Here is a 23,692-nt window from a genome sequence, read left to right on the forward strand (position 1 = left end):
GCCGGAAGTGACTCCACCTTAAAGGAGCAGGCCATCGTTTTTCCATACTGAGATATGTTCTTAGCTGAGTTTTGACGAGTTGATGTGTACCTGTCTGGTCTTTGTGCGCGCGCTCAGTCATGCTAAACAACCAAGGATGTTGTTAGCATTTGGCCTCTCCCAGTATATTCCTATAGTTCCAAACGAGGGTGAACTTGGAAGCTACCACGCTCTTCCACGGGCACAAAGACCAGACAGGTACGCATCAAGACATATCTCAGTGTGGAAAAACGGTGGCCTGTTCCTTTAGGAGATCTAGCCTTTATTTTATGATATGTATCACCTCCACCACCAGGTGACACTTCTGAGGAAGATCACAGGAAGTGTCTTACTAAAAGAACAATCACTTTGAGCTAAGAAACCGGTATGAAGCGTTATCAAAGAAATACAATTGTTTAATCTGGGCTGGGGACTTGGATTTTGGAGATTTGTTTGTGTTTTCTTTTGTCATTTTTTCATAAGTTCTCAACCACTCATCCATTGAACTCTCTCCACAGCGCTGCATGAAGCTCACTCCTACCGCCAAGTCCACAAGGGCTGGGACATCATGACCCCGCACCGGGTCCGCGCCACACGGGGCTCCTGCGTGGTCATCCCCTGCACCTACGACTTCCCCGAGACCACCAAAACCATCAACACCTACCACGGCGCGTGGAAGATAGCCAAGTGGGACGACGTGGCCACCAGCCGGGCCTACTACCCCCGCCACCCGGACTACGACGGACGCACCCGCTTCCTGGGGTATGTGCGGAGGAAGAACTGCACCTGGTCGCTGTCGCGCATCCGGGACTCTGACGCGAGGCTCTACTACTTCAGGATCGAGATGCTGGAGTATGAAAGTTACTCCTGGCTAAGCCAGAAAACGGAGCTGCAGGTGGTCGGTGAGTCGAGAGTTAACCGTCCACATTTTGTCGGCATTACCTAAATCTATCCTACTGAGATATGTTCTTACCTGAGCTTAGACGAGTTGATGTGTACCTGTCTGGTCTTTGTGCGTGCGCTCAGTCACGCTAGCATTTGGCCTCTCCCAAAGTGTTCCTATAGCTCCAAACGGGGGTGAAGTTAGAAATGACCACGCTCTTCCACGGGCCCAAAGGCCAGACAGGTACGTATCAACTCGTCTAAGGTCAGGTAAGAACATATCTCAGAATGGAAAAATGGTGGCCTGTTCCTTGAAGGCGGCGGCGGGTAAGAGGTAAGAGTCTTTTTTCCAGACACCTGGGATAATTTTGTTACACATTATTTGAGAAATAAGTAAAAAAAACAAATTAAAAAATCTACTTTTTGCCTTGAGGAAAAACAATGTGTTAGACGTGTTACTATAATGGGAGTCTAAAAGTGTGAAATAAACACATTTTCCCCCATATCACATGCTTTTGAAAAACTGCTTTGGCTTCAGTCAGTAACCACAAACTTCCTTTGTCTTCTTGACTCCCAGATGCAAAACAGCCGGATTTAAAGGTGTCAGAGGGCGGGGCCGGGAGGGACGTGCTGGCCTATTGCTCCGTGACTCACTCCTGCCCCAGGGACCCGCCCACCCTCACCTGGAACCGCGGCGGGACCGAGCTGAGAGGGACCATCCGGGCCAGCGACTGGCAGTGGATCATCTACAGCGTCCTGCAAATTCCCCCACAGGACAGCACCGTGAAGCTAATCTGCAGCATCACCTACTACGGCGGGCAGACGCTCTCCTCCACCGTCACCTACTGAGAGCGTGCGAATTTAAGGCGGGACGCGGCGGGTGGAGGCATCCATCTTTCATGCAGCTGCTAATGCTCCCGTAACACCTTTGTACTAATGATAAAGTAATAAAATACATTTCTTAACCCCCACAGTAACAGAGCACTTTTTCTCCAGTTCTAAAAGCTTCTTGACCTGAGAGTTTACAGCCTATATTGGCCCAGGGTAAAACCTCATTTGAAAGCTAAGGCCTACAAAACTGATCTAAGATGATCTCCTCGTTTACATTGTCACATTTTCGGCGTTTGTTGTTGCTTTTCTTGACATGTTTCAGTCACATTTTAGTTGCTTCATCACAGTTACATTACACTTAAAGACAAAAGCTGCCAAACAAAGGTGACAAAACTGTGGCCAAAACCAATGGGTGAGGATCGCGCTTCTGTGTGGTCCTCAGGGCGGGGAGCTGGGAGATGAGTTTTGTAGGTCTTAGCTTTCAAATTAGGTGGTGCACTGGCCTATAGGCTGTAAGCTTTCAAATCATGAAGCTTTTAGATTTGGGTAATGCTGCTTGAGAGTAAATGTCCCAAACTCCAAATACGCCTTATTTTCTTGTATGTGTCTGACCTAAAATGTGATTTTGTTTTAATCAAGGTTTAATCAAATGATTCTGTTTAACAATAATAATAAATCAATAAAACAGTGGCTCCGCCTCATAAATATCCTCCCGTGTTTTCAGTTGTTAAAGTGGGCGGGAGCGGTCGGGAGCGGTCGGGAGCGGCGTTCCCCCACCTTGCATGGCCAAAAAAAATAATTAATGATTGCAATTTGGTTGTTTTCACGCACATGCGATGCAATGAAAGACTAGGTCGGGCCTACTAAATATCGGCCCGGGGGCCAAACAATAAAATCTGACCCGCGCCTCATCTTCCATAAAAATATATATTTTTCGGCATTATCCGCGGCAAGTTCGCGCCACATTGCGTAGCAGTGTGCCTGCGGCTCCGGTACCGTCATCTCCTACAGCGCAGGCTCAAATGGAAACAAGGACAGTGTGCATCGTGTTTTTGGACTTTTGCTCGGATTATCCCGAGCAGAAGCAGGACTGTTCGTGGTCCGTGGCAGGTGCAGCTTGTGTTCCCCCGGTGCCTTCACCGGTGCAAAGGGCTTGACCAGCGACTTTCAGGTAAGGGTGCACCAGTTCAGTTGTGGATGTTTGTAAAGCGGAGGATGAAGCTGATGGTGCGTGAGTTTTGGAAAACTGCTCCGCACCAGCAGCGCCCGTGTTCAACCGGTCAACAAGCTAAACCTCGCTCTCTGGGCTCTAATTTAGCCAAGTAACATCTGAATCATTCATATGACAGGTGCATTTTTGCTTCCTTTCTGACTTCATTCAAGTTAACAGGTAAAATAGAGAGGCTGGAGATGAATGTGAGCGGCTGAGCGCGTCATCTCCAAGGAGCTTTTTGTTCATGAAGCGCAAAGTCTGTACAGAACAGCAGCTCAGAAGTTTGGTCAACCCTTAATATTATGTCTACACTGCAAAAAGTAATTAACTAGATCAGTACAAACATCTCAATTTGAGCACAAAAATCCACATTTTAGTTGTTTTGACTAGTTAAGAAGTTCTTGGGCATTTGTCCTAGATTATTTCACTTGTTCTGAGATGTTTCTGACTCGTTTCGATACATTTCGTCCTTATTTCAGGTCATTTTCTTTGCCAATAGGGTAAGCAAATTGGTCTTATCTCATTGGCAATTTTACTTTCTTATTTCAAGCGATATTTACCTTAGAACTGGTCTGAAATGTCCTCAAACAAGCAAAGTAAACTTGATCCGATCAGGAAAAGTGTCTAAATGAGTGAACACCGCTCAAAACAAGATACATTTCCTCAATTCAAGTCATTTAAGCCAATGCTTGATATTCACTTTTTGCAGTGTATGGTCAGCCCTCTGTCACATGTAACTCTCTCATTGTGTATTAGGCCTTTGGTCTGGTGTAGATGTGATTTAGTCCTGCCTTAGTCCTGATATTGCATGTTTTTGCCCTGGCTTAATCCTGGTTTAGTTGTGAGTAATCCTACTTTATTGTTAGGCTCTTAACATGCTGGAATATAATATCACTTTTATGTTTAGACCTAATTCTATTCTATTCAAGCAGTGATGATAATTACATTTTTATTCATTTATATGAATGAATATATATATGAATGTCTGGTGGTGGGAGGCTCACCCCTGACCGGCCCAGTGGCCAATGACAAACCACAAATCTCCCCCAGTGAAAAAGTAAATCAAGAGCCCTGCTATAAGCACCAGTGACTGTGAAAGAGGATTTCTCAAATGAACATAATAACAAGCTAAAATGATTAATAAGTTATGTTTCAGCACTCATGTTAATTTCTTTGGTTGGGCCTCCTTTGAGTAAGTGGATCCTGACAAATATGTGAAGAAATGGGTTCTTCTTAGACATAGGACTGCAGACCACAGGCCTGCCCAGAGAGGAGCTTCATAGATTATAGAAACAAATAAACTGAGTGGATCTGGCAAAATCAGAATTTGTTCATTTAGGAAATCACACACACACCAATCATATATGATTGTTAAAACCTGCTAAAGGATATCAAAAAATAATTCAAGGCCTTAAAAAATATTGGAGACTAAAATAATTACAGCATCAAATACCTTGTATTGTGCAGTATGAATACTATATACTGTTCAGAACCCATGACTACATGTCAGTACATAAGTACATAAAAATATAAAATGTAGCGTGTATCCTAATGGTTGTTGAAGTTCCCCCACCTCCCAAATCCCACTTTAACCACTGCGTATTTTCAAAGGATCGATCTCGGGGCTGCACAAAATGTTAAAAAATGTCAAATTCTCATTATTGTCTCATTTCAACCTGGATAGACTCAAACAGACAAAAGCAGCGATTAGGAAGATTTATTGACATGTGTATTAGTTTTGGCGATCAGACCCCGGCGGTAACATCGATGTATGAAAGTGAGTATGGATGAACAGCTTGTAGTTAGGGATGTCTTCCCCCGGAGCCTGGACACTGGTGGTGGTATGGGAGACCCGTGAGGATGCAGCAGGGAGAAGCCGTGGATGGAAGAGGCGGAGATGGGGTGGAGGCGGGTCGCGGCGCAGCTGGGAAGCGAACGAACCATGATTGCTGGGGCTTAAAAGCGGGACGAGGGCGATGATTGGCTGCTATGGAGGTGCGGCTCTTACGCTGATGGCTGAGGTGGAGGTGTGGCCCTCTCGGAAGCGATCATTGGCTGGAGGTATGTGATGCTAAAAATCGTCTCCCAGGTTGAATTAACGCCTAGCTTCATTTTAACCAACAACAATCTCACCCTAAAGCAAAGCTGAGCAAAAGTTCAGTTTCAGCAACGATTTTCCTCATTTAGTTCCATTTGCTTTTTGCTTTAGTCCTGATGTTGTTTTGTTCAAGTCAATTCGATGAAAAAGACGAATAAAGTGTAATAAAGTTCATTTAATTGACGTTTAATAAATAAATCTCTGGAAGTTTCATGTGGTTGGCTAGTAGAGTTACCGTAGTTCAGTGAGGGCATTCCTATGGGTGATAAAATGTCAGGGACCTGGGGAAGGAGAAGTAGTTCTGTTGTGCTCCAGTCCAGTCCAGTCTTTAACAGGTCATTTTGGCTCAAGAAAAATCTCCCTCCGTACATATTTTAAAGAAAATGATGATGACAAAATACCAAAGGATACCAAACGATATGCATTTCTTCTTCTTCAGTTTTATCGTCATGCCAGTGTGCCAAAACATCAAGAGGCTGTCATTTTTTATTCTTATTTCTTTAAGATGCTATAGCTACCTAAACCAGGTCCTTTACCCCTGCCTGAACAGAGTGCATTTTCACCAGTTCGGCTTTAACCAAATCTAAAGGCTTCTTGGGGAAAAAAAATGTCCAAAAGCAACAAAAGCGAGATGAAAAGAAGGATGAAAACTGTAACAAAAAAATGACAAGAAAGTGACACAAAAGCCACAATAGAGCTACAAAACATAGATCAGTTTGGTAGGCCCTAGCTTTCAAATGAGGCGTGACACTGGCCTGGAGGCCGTACGAAACTTTTTGATTTGGAGAAAATGCACTCAGTTAAGGCTAATAACCCACACAAAATAGTCCTGTAGTCTGGCATATTTAGTGACTTTAGTAAATGAAAAAAAAAAATATTATAAACTTTACGTTTGTGGGACCCTGGTATAAGCGGATTAAACAACGAGGAGCCGTTCTTGACTCCGCGTCGTGCATTATAACCGTCTAATGCACGGCTCCGAGTTGTTTAATCCTTACGAATATCTCCCTCTGCTGCAGACTGTAACTTGGCCTCGATCTGGAGGATTTATTGCTTCAACTAGAGTCACTAACACAGTCACTTTAGCAGCAGCATCGGAAAGTTTGACGAATGTAGCAACAGTAACTAAGTGGGCGGGGCTTTTGCGAAAGGTCAATTGACCTTTTTGTGACCCGGCAGCTGTATGGGTGGTTAGCACAGCACCTTTACTTTCAAACAAAGAGCATTTTTCCAACTTCACGGCACACATTTTCAAAGGTGAAATGAATCCTTCCGTAAGCAGCATGAGTCATTTTAATCAAAATACGTACTTCTGTGCAAATGAGTGAATGAATCAGCAGCATGATTTTTCTTTTTGGCTTCATTAAAGAGCCGTAAATACCACAAATCCTCACTCAAACTGTGTATTCTAAACATGTCTTCTGAAAAACACACACCAGAGTCCATCGCAGCATTGCTTATAAATATAATTTATTAATCATCTTAAAAATTCTTTCTTACACTTTGTACAGAGAACATTTAGAGAGGGGTGGGGGTGGGGGGGGGTCGAGGCGAGCATTCTGAGACTGAGCAGGACTGACAAAGCGTGCCGAAAAATAGATCCCTCCGCCGCCGCCCCGGCCCTGACCGAATCACCCCTCCCCTAATCAGAAACAATAAGAATGCACTTACAAGCACGCACGGCTCTACTCGCACACGTCTACAAGGAGAACCCACTGGCAGGTTTGCATAGTCGACAACGCTTTTACAAACAGAGCTCAAACATACAAACTAGCGCTAACAGGAAGTCAGAATCACGACTGTACATTGCAGATAGAAAACAAAAGAGCTTTTACATTAGTTACTTTGAACACCTCGGTAGCAACCAGTAACACGGTAATGGCTGATAACGCTCACACAGAACTATGTTGGGTCCCAGGCTCTCCCCGGCTTTACCCACTACTGAAAACATGTACAATAGGGTCATTTCAAATGGAAGAAAAAACAATAAGTGGCCATAAGGGGGGGACAAATTATAGTAGTAATAATGAAAACAGTAGAACAAATTAAAAGTTAGTTCTAGGCTCAAACCAATGGGCGAGGAACGCGCTGACTCCAGGGGCGACTCCAAGAGACACTTAGGAGCATTGATTCTTATGGGACTTCAAACGTCCCAAAAAGGCTTAAAAGCCTGGCTCCAAAGAGTTTTTCTTTTTCTAAAAATCACCATGACCCATGTGACCACGCTGGGGGAGGTGAAATATTTTTAACCACACTGGTTTCTGTTTATCAGCCTGAAATTTGGAAGCATTTTCAGTGTATTGACTGGCTCCGGAGCCTGTCAATCAAGCTCTGGAGCTCTGTGGAGGCTCCGCCCAATCCTCGAGAGCAGGGCATCCTGCCCTTTTACCCTTTTAAGGAACAGGCTGCGTAGGAGGAGATAGAGCGGCCATTAAGGTTCACACAGGACTTGGGAATGGCCTCTCCTCATCCTTAGATCATCGCTTCGAGGTTGTTTATTAACAGCGCAAACATCAACATCCATCCATCCAGTTTCTTCCGCTTTATCCGGGGCCGGGTCGCGGAGGCAGAAGTCTGAGCAGAGATGCCCAGAATTCCCGGTCCACGCACCCGTCCACCAGCTGTTCTGGGGGGACCCCGAGGCCACACCTGGCCAGCTCAGAGACAGAAACAGATGCCCGAGCCACCTCAGCTGGCTCCTTTCGATGTGAAGGAGCAGCAACTCTACTCCGAGCTCCACCCGGGTAACTGAGCTCCTCACCCGATCTCGCAAGCATCAACGCATCAGAGAAAAGTCCCTGTGACAGTTCCTCACTCGCTCAGACCTGAGCGCGGCCAGGGGGGGAGACTTTCAGACTCTGTCACGTCTGACCAACCACTTTCTAACGTTTCCATCTCATCAACCACAACTCACTAATGTTTCATCATTATTTTGTATTTTGACAAAAACAACACTGAATGATCTAAAAAAAAAACTATGAATAAAAAGATAACGTACAAAAAACGACTGGCTCCATTTGGTAGAAGAGGCAAGAACGTGCTTTGGATTCAGAATATCAATTTTGATTTAGTATTTCATTACTTTGCGCTACAATATTTATAAACTTCTTATTCCACTCTATATTCTGACCGGCTTCTATTAAAGGGTGGGGGTTATTTTGCAAAATGGACTTTTTCAAGCTTTACATCATGTTATTATGTCATTCCCTCATTAAAAACATGCCTGAAGTGTTGCCTTGGCACATTCACATATTTTTGAGTAATCTGTAAAAACTCTGATGGCGGCCATTTTAGGGATAGGTTTGCCTGAGTCCTCCTAGGAACGCCCCCACCTCCTGGAGACGCCTCCGAGCTTTCGTCACCAGCCGAGTAACCAACCACTGCTCCTCAGCAGAACCCCCTCCCCACTGATGCCACAGACAGCGTGTGGAGGGGGCGTGTCTGAAAGGGTCAGAGGTTCTTAAAGAGACAGAGGCCTATTTCAAGACATTCGCTACAGCCATTTTGGGAGAGCAATTTTATACAAGGCAGTTATTCTAATTTACTGCATTTACAGACCAACAGAAGGTTTGCTCATCATTGTAGTGTGATATAGACTGGTGCTATGTGATTGAAAAAAGCATAATACCCCCTCTTTAAGTGTTTTCTGACCCCTTTTTGTGGTTCTTTGAGAAAGAATAAAGTACGTGTCATGAAAAAACCTCTCGGCCTTTGTTTTTTTTAAAATGTAACAATACCCATCGCCAGCAGAGGGCGCTAGTCTATCTGGAAACAGCAAAAAAAAAACATTTAGAACAAGCCATTATAAACTGATGCTTCTTCTTTCCTGTGTGATCATTAGCCATTACCATATTGCTTGGTTGCTACACATTTTTTTCTCCAGTTCATGTTACAATGCCCCCCCCCCCCCCCCCCCCCATACCCTGGACGAGGAGGCGTTCTGCTGGGAGGGGACAGCTCGCTCACTGCGCTTCACAGACAGCAGTGAACAGAAAGCAACAGGGTTCAGGATCGTCTCCTCGGCGTGCGCGGCCGCAGCGCCCTCCGGTGGCGGCAGCAGGTAAAGCAGAACGGCTCCATAGACAGTGAGGGGATCAGGGCAACAGTGAAAGACCAGAAAAACTAAAAGTACAATGAGTAAGTATAAATGCAAAGGTTCACAAAGTAGGTATGATGCCGATACTTTAGGCATATATAGCTGTGCCTTTGTGTGTTAAAGGTACAGTGGATGGGGGGGCTTCATGGCGCAGATTGGCAAATTAAAGGTCGAATAAATACTCATCGTTTTCCCCATGCTTCCAAAATCCCCTTTAAAATTCAAATGCAAGTCGATAGAAGCCATTGTCAGCATGGCACGTTTGTATAGTTGCATTTTCTGACAGTTTAGTTGCTGGGTACCGTTAAACAGTATCTACTTGGTACCGACCGGAAAGCTCCAGTAGGGGGCGGCATCGGAAACTTTTTTCTGTGCTCTTTTTCGGTACTTTTTCTCTGAACTCATGAGCAGCTTCAGCGCAAATGCAGGTGTTTTCTTAACCTCTTGACTTCCGCCTTAACCAATTGCATTTTCTCCAGTTCAGCTATACCAAAATCTGAAAGGTTACAGCCTATAGGCCAGAGTAACGCCTCACAAGACCTAAAAACTGATCTAGGAGGATCTTTTTCCTCGCATTGTTGCCGCGGTGTCGTCACTTTTTCACCACTTTTTCCATCACATTTTTGTTGCTTTTTTTTTGTTGCTCTTTCGTGGCTTTTTTTTGGGCTCAGTTTTCAATGCTTTCTTGTCACTTTTTTGTCACATTGTATCCTTGTTTTCGTCTGATGTTTTCGACACTTTTTTCAAGAAGCTTTTAGATTTTGTTAAAGTCGAACTGAGGAAAATGTGTTCAATTCAGGTGGAGGTTAAGAGGTTAAAGCAAAGCAAAGCTATAACTTACTAACACTTGAGTCATTATTAGAGATGGCAGAGCCGCGGTCTGAACCAGGACTAAGACAGGACTTACAGAAAAATCCAGGACTAAACCAGGACTGAATAAGAAACTAAACTTCTTAGACAAGGAGAAAAGCAGTGACAACAAGAAACACATCGACTATTTACTGACTATGTTTAAGCCCAGGCTGAAAACGTGCCTATTTACTGTTGCCTATGGTAACTGATGGTATTGATTGGATTGAAGTGAATTGTTTTTTTGTGTTTTTGGTGTTGCTGTGAGGCACATTGAGTTGCCTTGTGCATAAAATGTGCTGTATAAATAAATTTGCCTTTAGCTTTAGCCCCGCAGAGCCTGAAGTTACTTCTAACTCCAGCTTCACCGGAGCCAATCAGGGTCAAAGATTGTTTGTGGATTAAGTGAGCGCTCACTCTGCATTAGCCATTTTCATGTAGCAGATCTTTGACGTGTGGAGCGTTTTCGGTTTGTCGAACAGCTCAGTGTGTTTAGAAAAGTTTATCTGACGTAAAACGGGGCCTGATGTGGGTCTGTCTCTGCAGCTCAGGAGGTAATAATGTCCTTTCTCTCTTTTTATCAACGCTTAAGTGGGAATTCTGCTCAAAAATGAAGTTGTAGGTGACACTGCTGCGGCCTGTGTTCTTTCTCCTGAACGATACTTTTCATACACATATTTAAATTCAATTAAAATAACATTGGTATCAGAAAAAGTACCGTTAAGACACCGGTACCGAAATGCAGGTATCATTAAAGTGTGGAATGGTGTCGAAAAATTAAAACGGTACCCAGCTCTACTCTTGTGATGTAAAACATACAGTATAATCAGGAATTTTCCACAGTGTGGCTTTAAACCAGACCATAATGCGCCTTAACTTAAATGCCCGTCTTGAAACACGTTGCCCTAATCCCCAGGACACGACGTATTTCTGCTTTACTCCAAAAAATTGATTGTTACAGAAAAAAACAAAAAACAAAAATACACCGCTTTTTTAGTTTTTTTCTCTTTCTCCAGGCAGAGCAATCTCATCTGCAAACCTGATGTCCGTATTCATATGGCCATAGAACGCTTTCATATTCCCCGTCCTTTCATAAAGCACTTTTTTTTTTTCAGTTTAACTTGGCGTTTCCAAAAGCAAACGATATATGTTACAATATTATTTTTTTTTACATCTTCCTAAAAACATACTCTGGAATGAGATACATGTACAAATGATACAAAAAGAAATGATAAGAAAAATATAGGAATATCCGGGCAAAATATGTGGATATATGATAGAAATATGTACATGGATTCTCTGAAAATGCTGTTGCGATAACAAAGGCCACAGGATGGCGCTAGTGACCAAAGAATGATGCAGAACTCACTGAATGAACATGGGAGGGAAATTACGAAGCAAAACAAAAAAAATGAACAGTGGCTTTTAAAAGATATATATTCGATTTTGACATTTTGGGAATTGTTCGCCAGGTTTGAATTATGAAAAATAATCATGTGGCACTCAACAGTCAAAGCTCTCCTGCTCTAAAAATGAATGAATTTCCCATATTTTTTTTTACATAGACTCTAAAAAATAAAATAAATATAAAAAAAGATTCATTTGTTGCCAATTGTAAACAGAAGTATTATGCCATATCAGCGTTTATACAGGTAGAAGTCAAATTTTATGCTTTATAATGCCCAAATGCTATACTTTAATGACAGAAAAAAATAAATTGCTGCATATTTAAATGTCAGTGTCAGTGGAACTGGACAAAACGGGAAACTTTTGAGCAAAAAAATGTGGTCAATTTCAGCCAAAACTGCAGCTTGACCATCATTTGGTATTTTCAACAAACTTATACAGTAAAAATTATTGAGCGATATCATAATTTTCCAATAGAATTAGAATTAATGCTTTAATTTAATGTTTTTTAATGATGGCAAAATTAATTGAATGACTTCTTTTTAATGCCCCGTGGAAACCCTGCATATTTAGTTTTTTCTTGTCAATGAAATTTAACACTATGGTCAGTAGTTATGGCTGGCCATAGCCAATTGACTCCGTGCATAACTTCAAATCATAACAACGCCGCCCAAGAAGTGACTTCCTGTGTCGATCCAGCACACCAAAATAAAAGCACCATCTTATTAGTTCAACTTTCTTTCTGCCTGTCAACAGACAAAAGACTGTTCATCAAATTATAGCCTCTAAGCACAAACACTAACAACTAATCCTTAACCTTTCATGGGGTCGACTGTTAGATCTCTACGCAGTTAGTGAACTAGAGCTTCAGCAGCATTAGCCCAATTCGACCGTCCTTACCCAGAGGAAGGGGAAGTGACATCACCAACAGCTGTTCTTCTTCTTCTTTAAAGTTATTGGTGCATGTCGCCCCCTACTGTATAGTGTCCAACAACAACAGTGTCCAAACAAAGACATTTAAGGAAAATCCAAATTATCCGTCACATTTCCCTTTAGTGTTATTTTATCTCAACAGCTGTTTCATAAAGCTACAGTAGCAAATAATGCGGCTTAAGTTTCTACTAAATGAAAACAAAAGTACAAACTGTCTTCATTTAATCTGTTTACTGACGCGGCTCTTTAACGTGGCTAAAGTGGCCATGATAGTTAGCATTGTGGCTCCTTTCCCTTACTCCTTCCTAACTAACAGCCCAATTCGGAAGCTTCTTATCATGGCGGACACTGACGCACATCCGGTTTGGCGTAAGAGCTCTTACCAATCTGCTCGTTTCGGAAGGAGCCTTAAAACTAAATTATATTCTTGTAATGTTAAAGTACCTGCTGAGCTGATCAATGAGACGAGCTGTGTGCTTTTATTTTGGTGTGCTGGATTGAAACAGGAAGTCACTTCTTGAGCAGCGTTATGATTTGAAGTTAGAGTCAATTTGGTGCCCTGGGCAAAAAAATGGGCTTTGACCCCCACACACTTTATAAAACATATAAAATATATTATATTTAAAAAAAAACTCAATTCAAAGTCAATATATCAACATACCTGTAGCAACAAATACTTAGTTTTTCTAGCACACATGCAGACGCTGAGAAAAAGCCTTTTTGTTTTTGACCCAAATGCCATTCCATATTTTTCGAGATTTCTATTTTTTCTTCTTTTTTTTTTAAATATACTTTATTTTTTGCTGCTATTTGGCTACCACTTCATTTGGAGACACTTTCGAGATAGTTAAGTAAATGTTTTTTTTGAGTCAGAACAAATCAATGGGAAAAATGAATGTTCAAATATAAACAAAAATAAAGTGAGGATTTTTTCTGTTTTTAATGTATGTAAAAAAAAAAAATACAAAATACAAACTTTTATAAGCCACTGTATCTTTTCGCTGTGGGATTATCCTCCGAGTGCTGACCTGACGCGACCGCTCGCCCGCCCCACAGAAAACCCAGCAGTGCACACGGTGAAGTGGGCGTGTGGTCCGTCTGCCCCGCTGTCCCAATTACTATTGATTTTACCTGAAGTCACACTCCATCACATCCGCCGAGGCCGCACCGTGCAGCCGATGTCCCAGAGTGCATTCTGCTCTGTTTGGAGTTCCTACATATGAGCTCCATCTACTCAGAGTCACTGATTTTACTCTCCGTAGTTTTGTACTGTAGGTCAAACCGTGACAATAACGTGGCACTAAACACGATGTGCTGATGTGCTGTCATGTGGGTAGATTGTAGAGGTGGGAGAAAGTCACTAAATGCAATTCTCGAGTCAAGTCCAAGTCATGAAAGTCCAAGTCCCAAGCAAGTCCAAGTCAATTGGTCATGGGGTCAAGTCAAGTTTTGTGTTAGCCGCAAGTCACCTCAAGTCGCAAACGTCGGCGTTAAGCCTAATTTACACTGTTGGACTATTAATTCTTCTTTTCAAAATTTTTGAAAATTCCGGCTAAAAGCAAACTTTTCTAAATATAATGGATTTGGATTTATAGTGTATATTCAATCGTGACAAAATACAAAAAATATCCATCCATCCATCTCCATCCATTTTCGTCCACTTTATCTGGGGGCCGGGTCGTGGGGCCAGCAGTCTCAGCAGACTTCCCGATCCACGCACACCTCCTCCAGCTGTTCTGGGGGGACCCGAGGCGACACCAGGTCAGCTCGGAGACATAGTTCCACCAGCGTGTCCTGGGCCTTCTACAAGGCCTTGTCCCAATAGGACATGCCTGGAACACCTCACGAAGGAAACGACCAGGAGGCATCCGAAACAGATGCCCTTGCCACCTCAGCTGCTCCTTTAGACGTGAAGGAGCAGCGACAATTTTTTTAAAAAAATATATATATATATATATATTTTGAATGTTCCAGTATATGTACAAATTAACTGGGACAGCATTTAAGGCATGGGGACGTTTAGAGTCCTAATGATAAATATAAAATGATATTTTTATTTTTGTTAGTTTCTAACAGTTGTTCAGTCAGGGGTTCCCCTGTAATGCCCCAGCCCCTGTATGCTCGGATTCACCCGTGCTCAGTCTTCAGTCACTGTCACTGGGCTCTATGCAGATGCAGAAAGTAGCTTCTGAATGCTGTAACTTTTGTGTGAACGCCTTAAAACACCGAACCGGCCCCAAGATTTTTGTCAATGAATCCAGCTCTTCTTCTACTACTTCTTTTTCTTCTGGAGGCTGCTCTGCTCATTGTTTCAAACCTTTCCTGGTCTGAATAAACATCTATGAAGTCTGTTATGAATCTTCATCTCTTCACTCTCTGTATAAAACTTTTAATGCATCTAAAGAAGCACACATTTCCTCCTGCCTTTTCCCGCTGTATTGATTAGACGCGCTCCGTCGGGAAACTGAAAAAGCATGTGGCTAATTACCAAATGTAAACAGATGTGCTGATTTTACGCAATGAATCCTGTCGTCTTTCAACAGTTTCACTCAAATCAATAATAAATATAATGTCAAAGAAAGTCATTGAGAGTCACTGGTGCCAAGTCCACGTTAAGTCTCAAGTCGCAAACAGGCAAGTCTCAGTCAAGTGTTTTTGAAGCACTGGTCATGTAAGTCAAGTAATTTGCCTGGAGTCTCCCACCTCGGGTAGATTGTTCTCCAAACAGAGTAAAATGTACTCTGTAACATTTGCCGTTGTACATGATGAACCTAGTCCTTTAGTTCTGTTCCTTTTTGTTGTCGATCACATAAATGTTACCACACCCTTTCTTTAGGCGTGAAAGTCTCTGTTCCTGATTCTAGTCGGGACGTCCTCAGCCCCCTGCGTCGCCGCGGTGATCTCCCAGCTTCCTCGGCTGTCCGTGGGGACCGTTCACTTCCCTCCTCTGGACCGGCCGCGGATAATAAATTATGTGAATTCCGGCGGGGAGGCCCTGATGTTGCCGCGGCAACTGTGATGAAGGCGCTGTGGTCAGTGCTCCATCATCATGGCGCCCAGGCCGCTGTCGTGGCGGCCCATCTCCTCCAGCACGGCGGCCAGCTCGTTCAGGTCTCCGTCAGGGAAATGCTGCGCCTCCCACAGGTCCAGGATCACCCCCGTCGGACTGGACTTGGTCGCAAAGTAGTTCAAGTATCTGCGGAAGGAAGACAGTTTTGGAAATTAAACATGCTTAGAGCACAAGTCCTCAACTTGTCAGGTTGTGACAGCGCAAAATCACCACTTCAACAACCCGGAAGCCCCACAGGAAAGAGTGACGTGGTACTCATTTCAAGCAGCAACGCATTAGAAAGCCATCCATCCATCCATCCATCCATCCATCCATCCATCCATCCATCCATCCATCAACCATAATCATCAATCAAACATCCATCCATCCATCCATCCATCCATCCATCCATTAATCAATCATCCATCCAGCCATCCATCCATCCATCCATCCATCAACCATAATCATCAATCAAACATCCATCCATCAAACATCCATCAATCAAACATCCATCCATCCATCCATCCATCCATCCATCCATCCATCCATCCATCCATCCATCCATCCATCCATCCACCATAATCATCAATCAACCATCCATCCATCCATCCATCCATCCATCCATCCATCCATCCATCAACCATAATCATCAAACATCCATCCATCAAACATCCATCAATCAATCATCCATCCATCCATCCATCCATCCATCCATCCATCCATCCATCAACCATAATCATCAAACATCCATCCATCAAACATCCATCAATCAAACATCCATCCATCCATCCATCCATCCATCCATCCATCCATCATAATCATCCATCCATCCATCCATCCATCCATCCATCCATCCATCCATCCATCAACCATAATCATCAATCAAACATCCATCCATCCATCCATCCATCCATCCATCCATCCATCCATCCATCCATCCATCTTCTTCCACTTCCGTAGCCGGGTCTTGGGGGCTGTTGGAGCTGCCCAAATCACATTGCACCAGCCTCTTTTGGCTCCTCCTGCAGGTGGTGGGTCCACGGAAGGACGGCCTCACGAATAACCGGGCCTGTTGGTCTCTCATAAGGAGCTTCTGAACCACTCTTTGTCTGACTCATCAACAAGGACCAGTTTGCCCTGGGAGACCCTACCAGGGGCACCAAGCCCCTGACAACATAGCTCCCAGGATCATTCAGGCGCTCAAACCCCTCCACCACGTTAAGATGGTGGTTCAAGGAGGGGCCATTAAAAAGCCAGTAAAATGAATTTGCATTTAAAGAGTTTATTTTGATATCCGACCTTAATTTGCAACTACTGTATATGATTTGTTAATTTGGAAAACATGTTATTTTATTGTTGGCCCTGAGTCTCATGGACCTGACCCTTTTTCAGTCCAGATTAAACACTCATCTCTTCAAACTGGCTTTTAATACACAGAACTGAATTATGTCTATGATGTAATAAAAGCGATACGTTCATAAAAAAGTATCGTAGTAACAAAACACGTAGTTTCCTAAAGGAGTGATGAGGCAACATACTTAGTTACTTTTCTTTTACTGTTTGCAAATGTCTCTGAGAAGCGTTTTGTCTAAACGTTGTGCTCATGTCGCCTGCATGAATCAGTGCGTTCCAAACGACGCGGCGCAGAAATACAAGATTAAGGAGCCATATATAACTTCGACATTATGTGCATCATTTATCAACACGCCTTCAAAACACGCTAAAAAGTCGAATATCAATTTGTTTTTTAAGTTCCCAATGTGTCGCAGTTATTCAAAAACTTTCAAACACAGATAAAGAAGGAAGTATATTTTTTTCTTGTACTTCTGCATAAGTGTTAACCTAATATTCATCTTGCTGCGACAACCCACAATCCTCCTGGCCCTAGGTGGGAATCTATTGTACATGTTTTTAGTGGTTGGGGAAACTGGAGTACCCGGAGGAAACCTACACAGACACGGGGGGAAGATGCAAACTCCACACAGAAAGGCCCCGTCCGGGTGGGAATCGAACCCGGGACCTTCTTTCTGTGAGGCATGCACGCTAACCACTGCGCCACCGCTAATACAGCGCATTAGCATCGGGATAGAATCTTCACCTATGATCGCGGATACAAGCGGCCGAAATGAGTTTCCTTCGCAGGGTGGCTGGGCGCACCCTTCGAGATGAGCTCAGTTACCCGGGAGGAGCTCGGAGTAGAGTCGCTGCTCCTTCACGTCGAAAGGAGCAGCTGAGGTGGCTAGGGCATCTATTCCGGATGCCTCCTGGCCTGAGTAGTTCCAGGCATGTCCTATTGGGAAGAGGCCTCGTGGAAGACCCAGGACACACTGGTGGGACTATATGTCTCTGAGCTGGCCTGGTGTGGCCTCTGGGTCCCCCCAGAACACCAGAGGAGGTGTGGATCGGGAAGTCTGGGCATCTCTGCTGAAACTGCTGCCTCCATGACCCGGCCCCGGATAAAGCGGAAGAAAATGGATGGCTGGTCAATTTCAGGAGTGTTCAATAGAGTTGTGTTAAATTGTACAGAAGTGGAAAGCACTAACTACTTGGATTAAGATTTTTTTCATGAACCATGAACATACACATCACTGCTTCGTCTGTAAGGGGTGGACATTCACTCAAAGCCAAGTTGTTTTTTTAATTCACAGGAAGTGATCAAAACTAGTAAAGCAGGTAAACTAAACCTTCTGTCTTACTTAAAGAACAAAACTGACCCAATACTGACCCTTGACCGACAGTAGAAATCGATAACCTAGCTATTATATATTTCCATAGAGAATAAAACACCTCCTGATCATTTTCTGACAGTGAACTGATGAGTTCGTGAGCAAGACTGGCCATTTTCCTGTGGTTCTGACACTGGTTTGGAATATTTTATCCCCAAAACGAGAAATGAACCGACATTTCCTATCTGCTGCCGCATTAATTCTCCTTTTGTTTTCACCCAGAGGGAGCAGGGACTCAGCTAAAGTGATGTAGCTCCCATCTATGTTTAACTGTCGATAAGGAGCTGCATAATAATTTGGCCACTCCTCCTTCTTATGACACATTAGCTCATCGCCTAAATGTTCACACTTTGGAGTTGTGTGTGAAAATAACATCATGATAACAAAGACTCACTTGCCTAATATTTCGGAACGCGTTGTTTACAGCCACATGTATTCCCCCTCTATTGATAAAGCTTGAAATAAGACGCCTTTATTCCACCTTTCCTTTTTTGCTGCCATCTCAAAAAAAAAAAAAACATCTTCACACGACACTTGGATATGCACGCTCCCATTCATGTGTTATCCGCCGCGCGTTATCGTGGCCGTAGAGAAACCTAAGAGGAAGAAAGGGGCTGCTGATGTGAGCGTGGTGGACATAAAGGGCCTCCACGGGGTGTGCTTATCAGACGCACACGCACAAAGGGAGGCCTAGCATGAGACGCTCGGTCACAGAAACTAATGTTCGGTCAAGAGGGAGAAGGCGAGGCGTTTGTTTACGAGCGAATATGGCAAGGCAATTTTTATACAGCGCCATTTCGTTCAAAAGGCAACTCAAAGTGCTTCACGGTTAGATGGAATTATAGGAAGGGAGATAGAATCAATCCATGTGACGGATGTGGCAGAAGTAGCAAGTGCTCGTTGTAGTCAGCGTTGTTTGTAGCACACTGCGCCTCATCCTGTTAGAGAATTAACAATGGTGTTTGAGAGGATAGATGAAGAACAGGCAGCAGTCTGGATGTCTTATACCGGAGATGTTTATTTACCATCAGTGAGGGACCCGGAGACATGAACTCGAGACACTGCGCTAGTCCTACCATTCAAGTCTGTCCATGCTTCCACAGAAAAGGGATAAATACCCTCTCAGTATGATAAAAAGTGATTTAACTGTGGTTACCATTATGGGGGGGTCTCGAGGCCGTGGGTGGGGGTCTCCAAATGATATCAAGATTAAAATTAAAAATAAAATGCTACTGGTTTTAGTACCTTTTTAGTGTAAACCAGCCTATAATTAGTGAAATCCATTGAATAATTAAAAATAAACTGTTTAGATACATTGATTTTAAAGGGGGGTATTATGCAAAATCGACTTTTTCAAGCTTTACATCATGTTATTATGTCCTTCCCTCATTAAAAACATGCCTGAAGTGTTGCCTTGGCACATTCACGCATTTTTGAGTAATCTGTAAAAACTCTGACGGCAGCCAATTTAGGGATAGTTTTGCCTGAGTCCTCCTAGGAACGCCCCCACCTCCTGGAGACGCCTCCGAGCTTTCGTCACCAGCCGAGTAACCAACCACTGCTCCTCAGCAAAACCCACAGCGTGTGGAGGGGGCGTGTCGGAAAGGGTCAGAGGTTCTTAAAGAGACAGAGGCCTATTTCAAGACATTTGCTATAGCCATTTTGAGAGAGCAATTTTATACAAGGCAGTTATTCTAATTTACTGCATTTACAGACCAACAGAAGGTTTGGTCATCATTGTAGTGTGCTATAGACTGGTGCTATGTGATTGAAAAAAGCATAACACCCCCTCTTTAAAATGTTTTTCTTCCCTAAAGTAGCGCAAGAAGTAATAACTTTATACAATGGGGGTCCTGAGTTGTCTTTGTGTCCATTTTGGGGTCCCAGCCAAAAAAGTTTGTGAACCCCTGCTCTAACACAACCGACCTGCTTTTTCTCTAATAGAGTGTTTACTGGCAGACCCAGCCCAGTGTCTGGTCAACTTGGTTAGGCGAGCTTATCACCGTACGTACGTTTTGGCACCGACCTTTTGCTGTGGCCACAGTAAAACAGACCGTTTCCCCCCATATTGGCAAACGAGAGAGAGGACTGCCCTCACTATTAACCTGCAGGTGATAGGGATTTTATATTTCACAACATCATCGGGATTTCACCGATGGTAGCATTTAGCTGGTGTTAGCGCATTTTTAGCTGGTGTTAGCGAAACTTTTCCACGTTGCTTCCCTTCATAGTCGTCTTTTAGCTGCTTCGTTCCTTTACTATTTGCCTTGACACCTCTGAATGATTCCATAAACCCCACTAAAAGGCAGCATTTGCCCACATTGGTTCTCATCGCAGCTTACAAAACCTTTCAGGCTGTTCCGTGGGAGCTCCGCCCACAACAACTGCAGGCGCTGTGTAGTGGAAATACCTCATTTCACATCGATCGCTACACACATAATCTGGGCCTGACACGTCTCCACAGTCAGCTTTGAGTTATGCAAATGACAAAGACATTAATAATGCACTTTTTATACATTGGTCACTACTGGCTTTCATTCTGTCTTTTTTGCTTCACCTGCCTTTTTTCTTGTCCTTCCTGATTTCAACCCCTCATTAGGCCTATTTGAATGATTTACATGACAAAAAAAAAACGTGTGTGTAACTTTATTTCCGTCTAAAACAGCAGCCCGGGCTCCTGCTGAAGCCCAGTGAAAGCCTTTGGGCCTGGAAGAGAACAACTGTGAGAGTCCATTATAAATAGATTTTTTTTCTGGCAGCCCAAAGGTACCGCAGGCCCACCGGGAAACATCCCGACTCTCTCGATTACCCATCATGCCTTGGGGCTATCGACAAAAGCACTGGCGCACAGTTGTTTGTACGCAGGATTCCAACTTCGGCTTGTTGCGCCAGGTGGAAGATCGGGCTCTACACCTTTGATGTTGGCCTTGCTTTTAGATGGTAAAAAGCTTCTGATGTTGTTGATTTAATACGGCTGTTCAAGTCTGTGTCTGTGATCATCCCTCCCGGATTTCTAACCAGGTTTTTAAGTTTTAAAGAGAGATTTAAGGTGACTGATATGCAGAGAAGGCCCCTCCCTCTCACAGTCAGACGCTCAGAAACTGATACATGCCTTTGTCTCTTCCAGGCGGGATTACTGCAATGCCCTCCTCGTCGGGATCCCTGGTAAGAGCCTGCTGAAGCTCCAGCACGTCAGGATCCTGACAGGGAGGCGCAAATATGACCGAATCCACTATAAAATCTGCCTCTTCACATACCAGTGTGTCCATGGAGCAGCCCCGGCAAACATCACTAAGTTGGTTACCCCACACACCACCACAAGGCGGCGCTTACGGTCCACTTCCATCCACACCCTTCACCAGCCCGTGACCAACCTCTCCACAGTGGGAGATAGGGCCTTTAAGGCAATTGCCCCTAGACTCTGGAACACCCTGCCAGTATCCCTGAGGGTCCCCAGAGTGTTGAGGTCTTTAAAAAAAAAATGAAAACACATTTATTTAAAAAGGCCTATTAGTCTGTTAAAGTTTATACGTAGCCTTTGACTAATTTGTTTTTGCTCTTGCTTGCTTTGTCTTACTATGTCAATGATCATTTTGTTTTTATCTGATTTTATTCATCTGTTGTAGCACTTTGAGGTTTCTTTGAAATGTAAAGTGCAATATAAATAAAATGTATTATCATTCTTATTATTTTCTGTTCTTGGGTCAATCCAGCACAAATACAGAATTTTGTGCTTCTAGTGGGTCCATTATTATGATTTTGGGGCTTTCACAACCTTCTTAAAGGGGGGGTATTGTGCAAAATCGACTTTTTCAAGCTTTACATCATTATGTCATTCCCTCATTAAAAACATGCCTGAAGTGTTGCCTTGGCACATTCACGTATTTTTGAGTAATCTGTAAAAACTCTGATGGCGGCCATTTTAGGGATAGGTTTGCCTGAGTCCTCCTAGGAACGCCCCCACCTCCTGGAGACGCCTCCGAGCTTTCGTCACCAGCCGAGTAACCAACCACTGCTCCTCAGCAGAACCCCCTCCCCACTGATGCCACAGACAGCGTGTGGAGGGGGCGTGTCTGAAAGGGTCAGAGGTTCTTAAAGAGACAGAGGCCTATTTCAAGACTTTCGCTACAGCCATTTTGAGAGAGCAATTTTATACAAGGCAGTTATTCTAATTTACTGCATTTACAGACCAACAGAAGGTTTCATCATCATTGTAGTGTGCTATAGACTGGTGCTATGTGATTGAAAAAAAGCAGAATACCCCTCTTTAAGACACCATAGCCTTAGTATTTTGTCCTACTGCTTTGCTAATTCAATTGTGTGGGCTTCAAGTTGATATTTAAATTTCTTGGGTGTCTTTATGTGTAGAGTTATTTATTTTATGTAGTTTTTTTTGGGATCAGTTTTTGATTAATTATTGCACGTGAGCCTTTAGCTTCATGACAAGTTCTCCTGCCTTTATAAACACAAACGTTTCCTATAAGTATTCAATATGCATCCAGGAACTCTTCATGTGCCACATAATCTTTTGCAAATATGACTGTTCGAACAGGTTTAGGCTAATCCCCAAAGGAAATGAATAGGACGTGAAGCACTTGCGCTCACAGCTTCAGGTTAGCGGAAGTAGTGTCGCCGCATCGTGCTAGTTTACCTGTCGAGGTTGAGCTTGTGAGCCAGTATCCTCCAGTCGTTGCCGCGGGTCTGTGGGGCGTCCAGGCTGCTGCAGAGCTTGTGGCGGATGGACAGGGGGATGCGGAAGGCGCTGGGGCCCAACAGAGTGGTGATGCTACTGGCTGGATCCATCAGGGACGTGTCTATGCACTGGACCTCCTGCACACAACAGCAACGCAAGGGCAGAAACGGTCAGACACGACTGGGGCTAAACATGCTTTCATTTATGGCACTGTGTAGGTGGTTCTGTTCAAAAAAATAATAATATGAATGAATCTGCTGTCATTTCAAATATATTGTGCATGTATGTATCAAATGTATGTAACAGTTTCAAACAATTACAATGCAAGTTTATTTTCTGTTTATTTTTGTACTAAAATAATACCAAGCCATTCCCTCCTAGTAGTTGAACCAACCCGAAAAGCAACTTTAGCATAGAGTTACCCCCTAAACAATATGGAATCCTATGGGGACTTTAATAATAACTTAAAAGTCTGGCTCCAAAGAATGTTATTGTTTCTAAAGATAGATGTTTCCTCCTATGACAACTCTGAGGGGAGTCATTTTTTTTAGTTTGTTTTAAAGATTCCTTGAATCAGGGCCAAATGTACTTTTTCTTCAAAGATTATTTTTAGGGCGCAATAATGAGGCAGGGCTTTGATGAGCCAGACGGACGTAGTTTTGATAGCCGTCTGCAGATGCTCGGTGCATGCTGGTTAGATTTCTGTCCGACTTGCTCCAGACGGGCTCTGATGTCACGGGCACGTGGGGCACGGAAAGATCGTGAGACCCCAACGAGACCAGCCGACTGGATCAGCCGCTGCATCTCTCCAAAAGGTACTGCAGCGGCTCCACGGCCCCGTGCATGACGGGAAAACGCCTCCTCTCTCCTCTTTAGATCTGAACAAATAAACTATGA

General features: G+C 43.6%; 1 protein-coding gene and 1 long non-coding RNA gene across 3 annotated transcripts in view; one reads left to right on the forward strand and one right to left on the reverse strand.

Annotated features, from left to right (window-relative positions):
* Nucleotides 1–23,692, forward strand: part of LOC306960777 — a 590,186-nt gene that overhangs the window by 257,926 nt on the left and 308,568 nt on the right. The window lies entirely within an intron of this gene.
* The window catches only part of LOC306959830 (netrin receptor UNC5C-like), a 529,449-nt gene continuing 521,112 nt past the window's right edge, over nucleotides 15,356–23,692 (reverse strand). For both annotated transcript variants that reach the window (XM_079552054.1, XM_079552055.1), the window contains 2 exons: nucleotides 22,754–22,932; nucleotides 15,356–15,523 (listed from right to left, as the gene is read on the reverse strand). In XM_079552054.1, the coding sequence (XP_079408180.1) occupies nucleotides 15,361–15,523; nucleotides 22,754–22,932 (342 nt within the window). In that variant the 3' untranslated portion in view covers nucleotides 15,356–15,360. The remainder of the gene's footprint in view (nucleotides 15,524–22,753; nucleotides 22,933–23,692) is intronic.

The sequence above is a fragment of the Gobius niger genome (assembly GCF_951799975.1).
Source record: "Gobius niger genome assembly, chromosome: 1".
Lineage (NCBI taxonomy): Eukaryota > Metazoa > Chordata > Actinopteri > Gobiiformes > Gobiidae > Gobius > Gobius niger.